The following is a 17,152-nucleotide window of genomic DNA, read 5'->3' as shown; positions in this document are numbered from 1 at the left end:
TGATGTGTTGCGTACTTGAGCTGCCACAATTCACGTGTTGTGACTTGACCGTTTTTCTTTGAAGCGAGTTACCGACATTCGATGGGGAAAGACGAGCCCTGCTGCCAAGCCTGCGTTTTGTTGAGGGCAGAACCGGGCCTGCATGTTAGATTAATTAGTGATTCCAAAAGGGTCACAAACTGGTGTGTGTGAGTGTTTGAGTGAGTGGGTCCTAATAACAAGCTGGCACCCTATCCAGGGCTGGTTCCTGCCTCAATCCTAATGCTTCAAGGAATCACTCCAGCCATCTATGATCCTGAATGGTTTGTTTCAGAAACTGTGGCTGTTTAATCCTATTTTGGTGTATTTCCGTTTTTCTTGTAATAATTTTTTATTTTATTTTCCACATTTTTTTATGGTGTTGATAATGATGTGTTTTACTGTCAGTGCCTGGTTTTGATTAAATGCTTGGAAGAGGAAATGCACATTAGGACAAGTAACAGCATGAGAGGCGTGTGAAAGTCACCTTCAAAGATGGACAGTATAAAAACAGAGAGAAGGTGAGCAACGTGCCTCAAAATGTCAGACACTGAGAAGCAGGCTTTATGGGTCTGCATTTGACAGAGGAAATGCTGAGCAGAAGAGATTTACATAAATGAGGATACAGAAGAATAGAGCTGAAGGTACATGTAAGGCAAGAGATATCAAATATTTCTAAATTTATTCTATTACCTTTCTTTGTGGGCTGCACAGTGGCACTGCTGGCTCGCAGTAAGGAGACCTGGGTTCGCTTCCCAGGTCCTCCCTGCATGGAGTTTGCATGTTCTCCCCATGTCTGTGTGGGTCTGCTCACTTTGCTTGCCAACCCTGCCTGTGCTATGCGCCAGCAACTTCACGTCTCTTCTGCTCGCGTATGTGGATTTCGCTTTCACCAAACAAAGAACTTTTAATTCTCGCGGATAGGCCTCTTCATTCGGAAGAAACACTACTTTTCCCTGATGGCAACACGAATTAGAAGATCTACAAGTCTCTGACTTTAAAGTTTAAAGCCAAAGAATATCCACATACTTCTGTCACATCACCTATGTCCATATATTCAATTTCTTTTTGCTTTTACCTTTTCGTCAATATTGCATTGAATTTTAATTCCGTGTTTGGAATTACATCGTGACAACGCAACATATAACTGCCTGTGAGTGAATATGGTTTCTTTCTCTCTACACAAACTGTGTCTGATAATAGCAATCACACAAATGAGAAATGATTGAGTCATGTGTGTGGTTGTAAATGTTTTAGATGTGGTCAGGACTTTTCCAAATCTGTCTGCATAAAGTCTTGTCTCGTGGGCTTGAAATTTTCTCTTGTGGGATTTCACTTTCACCAAACAACAAATCTTTTAATTCTCACGGATACGCCTTTTCATCGGGAAGAAACACTACTTTTCCCTGACGGCAACACAAATTAGACAATCTACTAAACCTAAAGTTTAAATCTGAAGAATATATTCGATCTCTTTTCGCTGTTCCGTTATTTCACAGAGTATTCATTTCTGTTTGTTTGTGCTAATGCGATTTTTACTATCATTTTTTTGAGACTTTAGAATTTTCGTACTTCCATTATCTCTAACCTGCTCTGCATGAGTATCGTGCCGACGTTTTTAAATTCTTTACGATGTTCTACTTTGTCATCTACTATTTGTCTTTTATTTCCAGCCCCGGGCATGGTTAGATCTCTTGGCACAAAGTCTCATCTCGAGGGTCGTGAAAGTGTCTCTCTGAGAAAATCATGTCTTGTCTCTCTTTCCAAGATTTTTTTATTATAATGGAGAGTAATGAGAAGAATATTGGTAACAGTTTCAGACTTTGTCAATTATTAGCACAGCGTTCACTGCTAGATCCCCTTTGGCAATACTCCATCAATCTTTCAGGTAGAGAATGGAATTTAATAATTCATGGTATTCATTCTCAATTTGTGCACAACATGCTGTAATTCAACTAAAAAACATACACCAGACACAACTCTCCAAATTAAAATGATCCTAAATATATCAGAGATTGGACCCAATCGTCGCTAATCCTCTCTTTAGACGAGATTAGACTTTCTAGCGATAAACTCGAAATGATTTTTTACACTACATTGTCTAATTCTGCTCAATTGGAAGAGTCCTAATGTGCCCGCTATAACTCAATGGAAAATGATATCTAAAAAAATTTTGCAAGAATTCATTAATGCTCTTTTCAATTTACATGCTTCCGTTAGGTCAGATTATCTCAGGGCATAGCATGAGCTACCATAGCTATGCTGATGACACACAACTGTATTTATCAATAGCGCCTGATGACCCTGACTCTCTTGATTCACTGACATAATGTCTTATTTGTGTTTCTGAGTGGATGAGTAGTAATAAGGAGAAAACAGAAATTTTAGTGATTGGCAAAAATAGATATAATGAGGGTATTAGAAATAAACTTGATGTATTAGAATTAAAAGTCAAGATGGAGGTAAAGAATTTAGGAGTAACTATTGACTCTGACCCGAATTTTAAATCACATATTAATCAGATTACTAGGACAGTATTTTTTCACTTAAGAAATATAGCAAAAGTTAGACCTCTTATAATATTGCAAGATGCTGAAAAATTAGTTCAAGTTGTTTTCAGTCGGCTAGATTACTGTAACGCACTCCTCTCAGGACTACCCAAAAAAGACATCAATCGATTGCAACAAGTGCAGAATGCAGCTGCCAGAATCTTAACTAGGAAAAGAAAATCCAAGCACATCTCTCCAGTTTTGATGTTACCTGTGTCATTTAGAATTAACTTTAAAATAATGCTTATGGTTTACAAAGCCTTAAATAATCTCGCTCCATCCTATATTTCAGAATGTCTTTCACCTTACACTCCAAATCGTAACCTTAGATTCTCAGATGAGTGTCTGCTTATTATTCCAAGAGCTAAACTTAATTCTGCTGTTATGCACCTAAAATCTGGAATAGCTTGCCAATAGGAATTCGCCAGGCTAATACGGTGGAGCACTTTAAAACACTCCTGAAAACACATTACTTTAAAATGGCTTTCTCATTGCTTCATTTTAGTTTAATCCTGATATTCTGCATATGCATTTAATTACAATTATAATTCATGGTGGCTCCCGAAGTCCATACTAACCCCTACTTTCTCTGCTGTTCTTTTTCCAGTTTTCTGTGGTGGTGATCTGCGCCATCACCACCTAATCAAAGCACCTTGATATCCCTACATTGATGGATTAAAGGCCAGAAGTCCATATGACTGTTATTATCAAATTCTTCCACGAGAACCCTGAATACAATGAGGACCAATTTAGGTCATTTATGTTAGGTAGAATGCCTAGAGGGGGCTGGGAGGTCTCATGGCCTGGAACCCCTGCAGATTTTATTTTTTTTCGCCAGCTGTCTGGGGTTTTTTTTTTTCTTTCCTCCCTGGCCATCGGACCTTACTTTTATTCTATGTTAATTAGTGTTCCCTAATTCTATTTTCTTATTTATCTTGTCTTTTTTCTCTTTCTTCATCATGTAAAGCACTTTGAGCTACATCATTTGTATGAAAATGTGCTATATAAATAAATGTTGTTGTTGTTGACACTAGTCCATTACTGTGCACACTGAAGCACACAAATACCAAGACCAAAATGGTAAAGGGCATGTCAAATATTAAAGGGGTGGGGTGTGATAAAGTCCCAAAAATCCAAGAATGATGTAGTAGGGAGGGGTCAGAGTTGGGGGATTTAGCTTGGTCTAAATGAACACCTGGAGCTGGGCCTGGGTGGCAACAAGAAGAATATCCAAAGAATATCCATGTTACTGGAGATGTAAGGTAGATGTACCATCATGCCACCCAGCATTTTCTTTGCTTGTAGTGTGTAATGCATATCAGTTGTACAAATACAGACATTAAAACTATTATAAAATGGTATCTAAATAATTTGGTTTTGGAAAGGTTTTATGATGCAATCAAATGGAGGATGCATAGTTATTACGTATTAAGGAAAAATACTAATAAAGATTGTAGTAAAACAGTATCAGTTGTGGTTGTAAATACAGATTTCATCGCAAAATGCATCTCACAAGCTCTAACAATGCCTTTCCAGACTATTTTGTCCAAAGCTGCGTTTGTAACTAGTCTGAATATTGGCAAATATGTGGGACTTGAATTCACTGCTGGTATAGCGTTCACATGTCGTTCCTTGTGTACACCTCGGTTTTCACCGTCATTTATGTTCCTTCCAAATCTGTTGGGTTGATTGATGATTCTCAATCGGCTGGATACGAGTAAATATGGGGAGGCCTGAGTGTCTTCTGCAATGGACTGGAACTCCATCTACAGCTGGCTTTGTCCTTGAGTGAAATACTCCTCTTTGACTGAAACAAGAGATTTAGTAAAGTTTAAGGATGGCTGTGACTTTAATTGCAGTAGTGAAGGGGTGGGAGGGGGGAGGGGGACATTGGAGGGAGAATATTTATTTATCGGTAAGTCATTTCTTAAATTGGGCATATTGAAATAAAATCTTTTACAATTTGATTAAATAGAAGCAATACGTACAGGTTATCAGAGGCTTTGATATACTGTAACAATATAGCGAGCAATTAGTATCACAAATAATAATAATGGCTAGTTTTCTAGTTTCTGATTGTTCTAAAGCAATTTCAATCGACAGGAAGTAATGTTTACTTTTCTTTGCTTTCACCATCCACACTAAATGTTTTCACCTTTATTTTACCTTCCTTTTGAGAGAACCATATCAGAATACAATTATGTTTTTTTCCAGACATTATATACAACATATTCCAGACATAAAAACATATTTTGCAAAATTATAACCCATAGGATGAATGCACAAGTAGGATATGTCTGGTATTGGCTTCTTCTATGTGGGGTCGATGTGCTTGATCAACCTTCTCCATACAGCTTAGTCCTGCACCTCCTCTTCGGTCAAGCCCTTGCCCTTCAGATCTTCTTTTATTTTATCCATCCATCTCTGCTTTGGCCTCCCTCGCTTTCCCCTGTACTTTCATATTCTACTAATGGAGGGCACAGTAGTAAAGGGGTTAGCAATGCTGCTTCACAGAGTCACTGTCTTAGGTTCAAAACTTGCACCTTGTCACTGTGGAGTTCAAATGATCTCCCCTGTATCAATGTGGATATTCCTCTAGGTACTCTGGTTTTTTGCCCACACTGGTAATTCCAAATAAGCACTATGGGTGTCCACCTGAGTAGACCCTGCAACAAGCTAGCAACTTTGAATTAATTGGTTGAAGAGAGTGTCAAGGATGAAATCATTCACATGACCTCACAAATTAAACTAATTAAAAGGAATGAGAGTTCAGCCTGGAACAAGATTTGTGACCCCCAGCCAACTCCATCTTCATAAGTGCTTGGTCAGCTGCCAGCAGTGTCCCTCACTTCCTCCACAATCATCGTTTAAAGGTGTTTTCTCCTGGAACCCAACTCTTATTCTGCCTTCAGTCCCCTTCTTTTTGCAGCAGGTTTGAGAATGTCATGTCACATTTATCAAGTCTTCTGTCTTCACACTTCCAGGAAATTTAGGGAACTGATAATCAGTCAACAAAATTTGAAATACGTTTTCACATATCTGTGTTAATTTGGCAGCAGAGGTAAAAAAAAACTTACAAGGGCACAGTGTTACTTGGCACGCTTATGAAGCCATTATTCATCTTGTTTGCCACATACGAACACCATTTAATAAATGGTGTTAGGCAGACAAAAGGAGATCCTTCTTAGTCAGTTGTAGCCATTTTGTAGAATAATAGGTGGTGCTGATGTAATGTCTGTGGGGTAATAATGAGCAGTTCCTTAAACATTTACTCAAGCAGTAAAAATGCATTTGCAAGAATAAAGTTCTCAAATAATTGGAGTCTAGAATTGGAAATGTCAATCAAAATGGTAAATTAAAATGACATGAAACAGGCACTTTTTCAGAAAACTTTTTCAGAAAAAAACCATGACAGACTGACAGTTCCACATTGAAATGAATGATTGTGACAAATAAATAAGGTCTTATATTTATGTTATGTTTTAAGAAACTGATTTACTGGCAGAGGTGGAAAAGCAGCAAAATTGAAAAGGGAGTTCGATTTGTCAGAAAAGGAGCAGGTCACGGCATGGAAGAGTTTTGTCTTTCTTTTTTCATAGTTTAGAATTAATGAAAAACACTGGATGAAATGCCTGATGCCTGAACGAAATGGCTGATGAATAATGAATATTAAAAACTCTTACATTCTGAGCAGTCTGGTATCTAAAAATCTTTCCCCATATCTTACGAGTGAACTACGCCACTCTCCGACACAAACAATCCCTCTTTTGTAGGTGATGAGTGTCGACTTCACACTCCTAGTAATCAATATTGTTACAATATTTATGGTTGACATTTCTTTTGGTATGAAATCATCCATGTAGTGTTTCATAAATTGCCTAAAAAATATTGGAAAAAATTGAAGTATTTATTCTATATAAGGAATACCCAAGTTTTATGCATCAATTACAAAGTCCCAACCAATAGATTTCAACCAATGCGATGAACCCTCCCAACGACCAAGCAAACACAAGCTATAGGCTGAAAACGTAAAACAGGGTAACACCACTCTTCTGATTTTTTTTGTGCTCTTGCATTATTACTTCACAAAACAAGAGCAAATATCTACAAGTGACACATCAGTACTTACAGGAGGTCCCATTGATCAAAACAAGTCCAAGCACTTTATTGTACGATGCATAAATCATGAGATATCCTCCAAATAAGGGAAGTCGCAAAGCCACCTTTGGCAAATACCACCTCACATTTCCATGTCATTAGCTCTGACCTAATAGGTCACACACTCTCAAACTTTATACCATTAGATGGCAGCGACTGTGACATCTCAAATGATAAGTAGATGTCCGTACAGTATATGGACATAATGAGACACAGTTGACGACATGTGTAATGAAAAAATTCACTATTTGAAGCAGGAACAAACAATATAAATGGTTTTAATGTAAATGTGTAGGTGGGGTAGAGGGGTGCTTGGGTGTAAGAATGAATTAGGAGATGGGGTTCCGAGTTTTTATGTTATTATGTTTTACGTGGACTAAAACTTTTCTGAAATTGGGTCACCGTTTGGAGAGCTTTGGATAGGGGAGGGGACCCATGGTGCCAAATGCTGTAACTATTAATTTCTTTGTGTTATCAACATAAAACTTTAGATCAGTACAGAAATGTCTGGGAACACCTCAGAGGTGAAAAAGCTACCCTGGCATTACTTATACATGAGATATACTGTATCAGAAAACAAAAATTTGAAAATATTACTGTAAGCGTCTGTTCTTTTTTCCTAGTTTAGCAGTAGTTTCTAAGTAAAGAAATATTTAAATTTGACACAAACAAAGATTCTATCACATTTGAGATGCTATCTGTCAGGTTTTAGCGAAAAATTGACTGTCCTGCCTTTATTTTTCGCATATGGGGAAGCGGATGTACAATTTAAACAGATTTTTACATATGCATAAAACAACTATTTTACATTACAGTGAGTAATTAACCATAGTAAAAATAGTAAAATATAATAAATTGAAAGAAAAATATGTTTCATGTTGCATTATACATTTTCGTTCTATTTGGCTTTGAAATTAACCCGCAAATACTTTTTAAACTTACAATTTTACTGTAAAACTTCAGTGAAAACAATATTTGGAATTAACTTTTCTTCCGTATCGCTTTGAATTTTGATTCCGTGTTTGGAGTTACATCATGACAACGCAACGTATAACTGCCCTTGAGTGAATATTGTTTCTCTCTCTCTAATAAATAAACTGACTTATTCAAATGTTTGTCCCTATGATTTGTTAATTTTCATAGAAAAAGCTATTCTCACGGAAACTGTAATTTTTTTAATACAAATGGCATATCAAGATCTTTTTTGTTGTCTAATGTTTTCCGTGGAAGATATACAACATTACCTTTCTTGTCACCTGTTAAAATTATACATGTCAGAATTGTTCGACCAATTTTGAATGCAACTAATCTTGTCCTATTGTATAGCCCATCAATCATACATACTGTAAATTATAGAATAACATTACGATACATCCTTCTTTCAATAGTAATTCGGCCGGTGGTAGACCGGTCAGTGTTAACGGTTGTAGATATTCTATGGGATATTTAAGTTGATGTTTTCATCTTCCGCACAATCACCACCAACTTTTTCAGCATAGTCTATTTATACGCATTTAACCAATTTGCAGTGTAACCGATCAACAATTTTAACGTTAATTCATTTGACTAGAAATGCCCGTCTACTAATTCCTTCTGTTGATAACCTTTTGGGATGAAATTCTTCATTAAGATTTGGACATAATAAGTATTCTTTTATTGGGAAATTAAAGTGAGGAAAATGTAAAAATTTATAAGAGCTGAGAGCACAGGAACTGTGTCTGACAAAAGCATTCACACGAATGAGGGGTGAGAGGACTGTGGGCATGGGCTGTTAACCGTAAATGGTTGAGAAGAGGCCGGGACTTGAAAAAAATCTGTTGGCAATAGTCTTGTCTCGCAGGACTTGAAAAACTCTCTTGGAAACAGTTTCATCTCATCTCAAGATTTTCTTTTATAATAGAGAGATAAGGCTTTGTTTTAGGCCACCCCCACCTCAAGGTGGAGATTGCTGAAAAATTCCCCCAAAGCGTAAGGGGCTTGTTTTCTGCTGTTATATATTGACAAGTGATTGAAAAACCATGGACATACAAACGAACAGCCACGTTAGCGTATTATATAAGAAGATGAGAAGTTAATGAGAAGATAGAAATCAGGATAAATTAAATTATTATATATGTATTGGAAACCTAGTGTTTAATAACTGTTTATAGTGAGAAAAGTGTTATATAAATGTAAAGAATTATTATTATTTATTATTATTATTATTATTTATATTGGAATACCAAAAATGTTATGAAACTCTGGGTGTGTTTTTTTTGCTTCCAACCCAGCAGGTGCTAATCTTTCTGTCATTTATCGGTAGATCTCACTGTTGCGTGCCCCCAGCCCCACAATAGGAGAGTAAGGCTGGTAAGTTTTCTTTCATTGGTATAGGGGCTTGATTAGAGGGCTATATACAGATAAAGTATAACTGATTAATTTTTTTATTGAAATTAACTGACTTTTCCTCACGGGCGAAAGAAAGTTTGCAGGTTAAGCGGTGCCTGTATTCATATTTAATCATCAAATAGTGTTTTTCCAATGTGTTCAAATGTTGTTTAAACAATAATGTACCTGAACAGAGAGAGTCAGGGGTCTGTAGTCCTCTCTTCCTGCAGGATTTTCGGGGTCAAATTTGCTGTCCATGCTTCTCATGAATGCAGGCTTCAAAACATATCCACATCGGCCATTCTGGCTAAATCGACCATCGTTAAGATCCATCTCCAACCCCGCAGTTTGGAAATTCAGAGCAACTAGAATGAGCAAGATGAGCTTAATAAACAGCTGACATACACATATTTAAAATAGTAATAAATAGTGCATTTACATATTGGACTAGTAAGAATGGAGAACAGCAGGGAGAACAAAGTTTTACAAAGAACCAGAAAATGGGAAAGGCACAAATCATAGCTGGGGTCAAAAAACACCAAGAGATCAAAATGAACCTGACCAAAATATTGCTCGCAACTTGAAGCTGAAATAACTCTCTAATGTCTTCTGCCCTGAACAATTCCTATTGACCATTCCTTCTAAAACCATCACAGTCACCAGAAGGATCCCTTGTTTACCTTATCTACTTCATGGAAGTGACATAATGATGCACAACTTTTTAGCATCATGTGATGGCAACAGGAACGTGTTTGCTATGCACAAGATATTAGCTAAGGCCAAAACAAAATGGCAAAGTAGTGGGAACAGAGAAACAGAAAATTAATAGAAATGAGAAAATAAGTCACAAAATACCCCAACATCATGACATGTATGCAGGTAACTTTTTAACTAAGGTGATCTATTGTGTCTGCCTTTTTAGTAATAAATTCCATTGTGACCCAGTGTTCGGATTCAACGGGTTGGAAAATGGATGGATGGATGGATGGATGGATGGAATTGAGCACTCTGCTGTAATAAAAATGCACAAATCCAAAACTGTTCAAGGACCATGCTACCTTCACGAACAGTCATGCAGGGCCAGACTTTGATTTCGGTAACCTATAGGCACAAAATATTTGGTATCTAACCTCTGCACCGTCCATAAGCCACGTCCAATTCTGCTAGCCAAACAATTTCTGAACATATTAGATGTTTGTCTGCAGTAACGTCTTTTATCCTTCCATCCGGGAACCGGGTGAAAATAAACTGCTTTATTTACACTACTTTTTCCATTGTTTTGACATGACTCATAGAGTTTTGAAGCTTGTTTAGTTCCTTCTCCTCTTAGTTTAGTCACCAGCCTGAGAACATCTTCAGCAAGGCTGTGGTAATGTTGTGGTCACCATTTGCGCTGTCATTTACACAATGAAACTGCAGTTAAATCCTTGCTGCGGCAGGTTCAGAAAACCTCACTTTTAATCATTTGAAATTGTATGTGTTTTGTACAATAAGCCTTTTTTGTAGAAAATGGATTCATAATCAAGACTACAAGTCAAATGCAAGCAGTGTGCAGTTTGCGCTGACCAGTACTTGATATGACCTGAATACTTTGATTAGTAATGAGAAAGTATACAGTATATAAAATTCTAAGGTGCTTCGTAAAAAAAAAAAATACAAAAATTAAATTACAGTATAAATAAGAAGATTACTGCAATAATTTCTTCAAATATCTATTGAGTATATCTGATTAAATTAAAGAATGATAATAATAACATAAGACATTGAACAAGCAGGGGTTGACCATTCAGTCCATCAAGCTTGTTTGCTTAGCTAATGGTTAAGATGTCCCGATATCTCATCCAAATACTTTTTTAAAAGTTGTCCGGATTTCATGTTTCCACTACCCGACTTGGTAGTTTGTTCGAGATTCCCAATGCTCTATGTGTAAAGAAGTGCTTGTTGGCTTTAGTTTTGAATGCACTTCCTAATAATTTCCACTGGTGTCCTCAGAGAGAGATTCACATTTGTTCTTGAAATGGAAAAAAGTACACTTTGGATAAGGCCATTAGCGCTTTTCTGATTCTTGGTGGGGCGGCATGGTGGCGCAGTGGGTAGCGCTGCTTTCTCACAGTTAGGAGACCCGGGTTCGCTTCCTGGGTCCTCCCTGTGTGGAGTTTGCATGTTCTCCCCGTGTCTGCGTGGGTTTCCTCCCACAGTCCAAAGACATGCAGGTTAAGTGGATTGGCGATTCTAAATTGCCCCTAGTGAGTGCTTGGTGTGTGTGTGCCCTGCGGTGAGCTGGCGCCCTACCCAGGGTTTGTTTCCTGCCTTGTGCCCTGTGTTGGCTGGGATTGGCTCCAGCAGACCTCCATGACCCTGTAGTTAGGATATAGTGGGTTGGATAATGGATGGATGGATGATTCTTGGTGGTTGCTGATTTTCAGTGAAAAGGGAGTGCAACCAAATGGGACCTACCCCTTTTTCAAACACTGCCACAATGACATTCAATAATTTATTAATTTAAACCCTTTTATTCCAATTTTAGGGTCACGGGATTGGGTGCCTATACCTACAGCATGTGGTGCTGGGCAGAAAAAAGTCAGGGTGTCCTGCCTCTAAACCACTGCCACTGGAATAAGCTCTGGTCACCCTGGGATAGAGAAATTTGGATTAAGGAGATTTAAGAATGTCATATTATTCTATATGACATCTTCCTACAGCAAATATGAAGAGAAATCAAAGATCAAAGGGTGATCAGGTAATATATGAATGTACTCAAGTCAGATATTGTCTGCCTTGGTAAAACACGTATTTCTTTAACTAAATGTTAGAGTGAAACTATTTTGATATTAATAAGACTAAATTAATTATACACATTATTATCTATGTAAGACAAATAAATATTATTCATGACATTTAAATTAAAATAATGGCTAGTTCTTGTAATACCAAAACAACAGAACAGATTCAGAGAACAAGCCAATAGGGACAATGTTAATCTGAATTTTCAATTATACGTTGTTAGTGGCACAATACATGAAGCGCTGATATGGCAGCCAGAGCTGAAATATACTCTGTTGAGAATCAGAAAATTTGAATTTAGAGCTGATAAATTAATCAGGATGTCATCTTCAAATGAGATATTTTAAATGCTAAAGATTGCAGTGCTAAGTAGCAAGCATACGTATGCTGTTAATATTTTGCTGACATTCAGACTGCATGATGTTTCTGTAAAGTAACAACAACAAAAACAAAAAAATAATGAAAAATGACTCAGTTACCTTAACAATGGCGATAAGGGCTTTATTTCACTTTAATTTACCAATTGGTACGGAGGCAGGAAGGGGGTCCTGAGGGAGGAGAGGTGTACCAGAGGGTACTGTTGCAGTAGAGAGTGAACAAGGGACTGTGTGTGCTCCGATTCTTCCAGATGAATGATTAATTATTTTTCAAATTGGTTTGTCTTTATATTATTTGTTTTCAGATTTCCCTACAAAACATGAATGGACAAGGATGGTCTATCATTCTTCCCTCCATCTTGCTGTTCCACCATGATGGACTCTACAGTGTAGTTCTGAGATAAGGTGACCAGAATTTTTTGGGCCAATCCGGGGACATGGGGGGCTAGAGGAGCGTAGACTACTCCCCTCATGTACCGTGATTGAAGTTCTTCCAACACTACCGATGAAAAAGTTTGAGTCGCACACACTGCAGATCATAACAGAAGCATCTGGGGTTGGACGCAAATATGAAAATTCACGCGGAAGCCCATCATTGAACTGACACTTCCTTTTAGCACTCATGTTGAATCACAGGGATCACCGCACCAAAATGTAGAAACAACAGGTGGAAGAAAAGAGCCGCCATGCTGCTCTCGCATCCAGAAGCAAGCCACGCGTAGACACAGCCACAGGCAGAGGCAGAGCACGGCGTACCTCTCTTAGAATCTACAGATCACGAGTAGGGACTCTAAACACTACAGAGCACAAAGCGAAAGCTTATCACGTAATTTTTTTGCCAAAGTTGCAGGATGCGGAAGAGCATAACCTCCGTCAAAACACGGCGCATGTGTGCCAAGTTCAAATTATCGTGGTGATGAGATACATTCAAAAAAGTGAACCAGCTAAAACCGGGGACGAAATCTTAAACCGGGGACAAAACGGGGACATGTTTCTGAGTGGGGACAGTTGTCCGAAAAAGGGGACTGTCTCTGGAAAATGGGGACGGATGGTCACCTTATCTGAGAGTAAAGAAGAGATGGCGAATGTAGCAAAAATATCCCTTTCAGTTTATGCAGGAGTGGGTTGCACTTTCTTTACATGGCTTGGGTCCATCCATTTGCTGTTGCCAGAAGAGACCAGACGATATGAGAAAGGATAACAATAGACACACAGGGGATGCATTAGCGATTAATATACCTCAAGAGTAAATAAAGTGGAATTAAAGTGGCTGCATATACTGTAGAATTAGTCCTGGTGACCAGTCAATAGTACTACGACTTCACTGTGTCACCCCTTAGAGAGATATTTCATCCAACAGCTCTTTATGTATTAATCCTCCACCATTAGGTACAACCCACACATTTGATGGGGCTATCATTGCTGGAAGCAAAATTACTTCTCTGAGACTATTATGGGATCATATAGAAAAGTCTGAATCACTATCTGGTAATCTCATTAAAAAGTATGATGTTATATTAGCCAAAAACAAAAGTGCAAACTAGAAATAATGGAGATGACCAAGAGAAGAAATGTAATAAAATCCAGTAAAAGTGTTGACACAGAGAATCAGACTTATCCTTTATCTAAACCAAATCAAAGTCAAAGACATCCTTCACCAATGATGAATACCAACATCACGCGCAGAGATTTCCTCTGCCGGCCTTTTTATCCCACTGCGGTGATAACGTCAACACTGCACACCACTCAATGTCATTTCATACCATCTTAATGAAAATGAATGGCCAAATTGTTGCTGCCCGAGAAAACACAATGGCGCCAGATAAAGACACAGAAAATTTAAAACCATTAGAAAATAATGTCTAGTCTAAGAACTGATGCAAAATTGAGTTCTGTGACCCCAAAAATCAATGTCCAGATATACAATGTAATAAACATGAGCTTCAATAGACAAGTAATTGAATTAAAGTGAACATACAGTAGATCATAACTGAAAAAGATGGGGTGAGAATTTAAAGCTAAAGTCCTGGCACACACACACACACACACACACACACAGAGGTCTAAGAATGTTAAGAGTTGTTTAAATAATGTTCTGATTTTAAAAGAGGTACATTTGTTAGCAGTAAACATTTAAAACACATCCACATAACACATCAGTCCCGCTTGTAAAGAGGGACCTAAAAGATGAGACTACAATGTTAAAACAAAATAAAATAACTGCTAAAACTGATTTTCAGTAAATAAAATCTGTTAAAATGTACCTATTTGGCAACCCACATTCCACATCTCCTGAGGATTGAAGTTAGAAGAGTCTGTCCGTAATCCACTGGGATACACACGCGTTAACTGGCGACAGTTGTGCAACACAAAGTCTACAGCTACAATAAAGAAAAAGAAAACAGAGAAAGACAAAGCAATTATTACAGTCTACAGAACTATAAACAAATATCCAGAAACAAATTCAGTTTCCATGACAGTTCTAGCGGTTAGTGAGTTTTTCAAAAATACACTATTTACAAGTGTATGTAATTTCAGAATATTTTGAAATTTGCAAATACAGAGGACTGTGGAGACGTATTGCTTCCCTAAATTTAACTTAAACAATTAAAACTGAAGCCTTGTTTTGCAGGATCTGTCCTGAAAAGCTTAAGCATTTGCCTTGTTTGGCCCACTGTCTATGGGTGTAATATCTGTTATAACCTGAATGTGCCACTGATACCCAGGAAGAGCCTGGAGGACCTCCACTACAGATAGAGAGACAGTCGGAGCTCCGAGAAATGGCAGTTGGTGCAACAAGTGTTATCAACTTGACTTGGGGCACAAAGAACCCTTCTGAAGCTATGGGAAATCTTAAAGGAATATCCTCAACTAGGGAGCCTGTGAATGGGAGGATGAGCATCCCATCTGGGCAGATTAGGGTTATGTGAATGTGAATTGTGCAAAAGAAGTAATAATTCTCTCATATTAGCCCATTTTCACTCCAAATGATTAGATTGGGAGTCTCCCAATTAGTCATGTTCCTGTTCTCAAAAAATTTTCAACTCAATTTTCTAAGACTCCTCTGCGCAAAATTTTACAGTACTTGAGGAAATACGCATGTAGTTCTGTTTCTGGAAGATGGCCTGTATGAAGAGAAGAGTGGGAAAGAGTTTAGGAGAGCGAAGGCTGAAATATTGTCTTTTATAATAAAGAAAGTGGAATAATAAGCAGGCACCTAGGAATCTGAGGAGCTGTCCTGTGCATTTAGAGAAAAGAGATAAGAGTACATTGTTCATCAGAATGTAGAGTGGAAGGAAAGGGACCCATGTGTTGCGCAGACGCACATCTTCACTGAAATTAAATGAGATGTTTCTTAATTGGGGCGGCACGGTGGTGCAGTGGTAGTGCTGCTGCCTCGCAGTTAGGAGACCCAGGTTTGCTTCCCGGGTCCTCCCTGCATGGAGTTTGCATGTTCTTCCTGTGTCTGCGTGGGTTTCCTCCCACCATCCAAAGACATGCAGGTTAGATGAATTGGCGATTCTAAATTGTCCCTAGTGTGTGCTTGGTGGGTTGGCGCCCTGCCCGGGATTGGTTCCTGCCTTGTGTTGGCTAGGATTGGCTCCAGCAGACCCCCGTGACCCTGTGTTTGGATTCAATGGGTTGGAAAATGGATGGATGGATGGTTTCTTAAATGAGTTCAGCCCTTTTCATTTTGTGCTTTAATTAAAAATGTAACGCCTATGGGTGGGGGTTGATTTGTTTCTAAACTAATTTTGTTAAACTTGACTTGCGTGTATGGAATGTTATTTGATTTTTATAAAATCAATAAAATACTGTAAAAAAGTCACTCCTTATATGAGTTCTGTTTAGTATAGCAGCTCACATTTTGAATCAAAAGAGAAGCAGATTATCTTAAATATACAGAGACCAGGAACGGCGCCGTGCAGTGAATACACTTGACCGGAGCACTCATAGCTTTCATCCTCTTTCTCTGTACGTTTAGCATTCGTTTGCTCAGAGGTTGATGCGCTTGCTGCTTCTTGAGCAGCTCTTCTTTTCTCCACCCTAGGGGCCCGCTGCTTCTCTTCTTTCGTCGGCATCTTTTCACCTTAAAACTGATTAAGTTCGTGTTTGTGTTTCAATTACGTAGTACATTTTTTTAAATGTTTCACTTAAGCTGGTACTTAAGTGTTCAATCTGCCTCAAGAATGATTTAAGATATGAAGAGTTAGGGGAAGTGGTGGCGAAGGTGGTAGGGATGAGAATGGCGCCCGTACACATGCACCACACGGCCGCCCTGCTGGCTGCTGCTGAGAGTTGATTCTACAATCTATACTAATAAAAGGCAAAGCCCTCACTCACTCACTCACTCACTCACTCATCACTAATTCTCCAACTTCCCGTGTGGGTGGAAGGCTGAAATTTGGCAGGTTCATTCCTTACAGATTCCTTACAAAAGTTGGGCAGGTTTTATATCTAAATTCTACGCGTAATGGTCATAACTGGAAGCAGTTTTTCTCCATTTACTGTAATGGAGATGAGCTTCAATGCTGTGGGGCGGAGTTTCGTGTGACATCATCACGCCTCCCACGTAATCACGCAGTACATAGAAAACCAGGAAGACCTCAAAAAAGCGCTTAAGAAAACATGCATTATATAATTGAGAAGGCAGCGAAACAATAAGAAGCGAGCAAGTGACATATACAACCATATTCATGAGTTCTGCTACTTCGGAAACAAAGCACGATGTAAACCTACACTTTAAATTAAGTTCATAGACAGGCTGCCGCTGGCGTTTGTAATTTAGTGCCTGCCCATATAAGGCCGTCCGTCAGCGGCAATCCAATAGCAAACTGCCACGGGTAAATATTCACGGGTGAAGGACTGTGTTTATGGAGAGGAAGATGAGATGGTCAG

The 17,152-nt window shown here is 38.4% G+C and overlaps 1 protein-coding gene across 2 annotated transcripts in view; it reads right to left on the bottom strand.

The window, feature by feature from the left end:
• Positions 1-17,152, bottom strand: part of plcd4b (phospholipase C, delta 4b) — a 156,857-nt gene that overhangs the window by 12,443 nt on the left and 127,262 nt on the right. For both annotated transcript variants that reach the window (XM_039756491.1, XM_039756492.1), the window contains 2 exons: positions 14,518-14,634; positions 9,279-9,457 (listed from right to left, as the gene is read on the bottom strand). In XM_039756491.1, coding sequence (XP_039612425.1) covers positions 9,279-9,457; positions 14,518-14,634 — 296 coding nt within the window. The remainder of the gene's footprint in view (positions 1-9,278; positions 9,458-14,517; positions 14,635-17,152) is intronic.

Source organism: Polypterus senegalus, chromosome 6 (genome assembly GCF_016835505.1).
Source record: "Polypterus senegalus isolate Bchr_013 chromosome 6, ASM1683550v1, whole genome shotgun sequence".
NCBI lineage: Eukaryota > Metazoa > Chordata > Cladistia > Polypteriformes > Polypteridae > Polypterus > Polypterus senegalus.
This window is presented reverse-complemented; position numbering and strand designations above follow the sequence as displayed.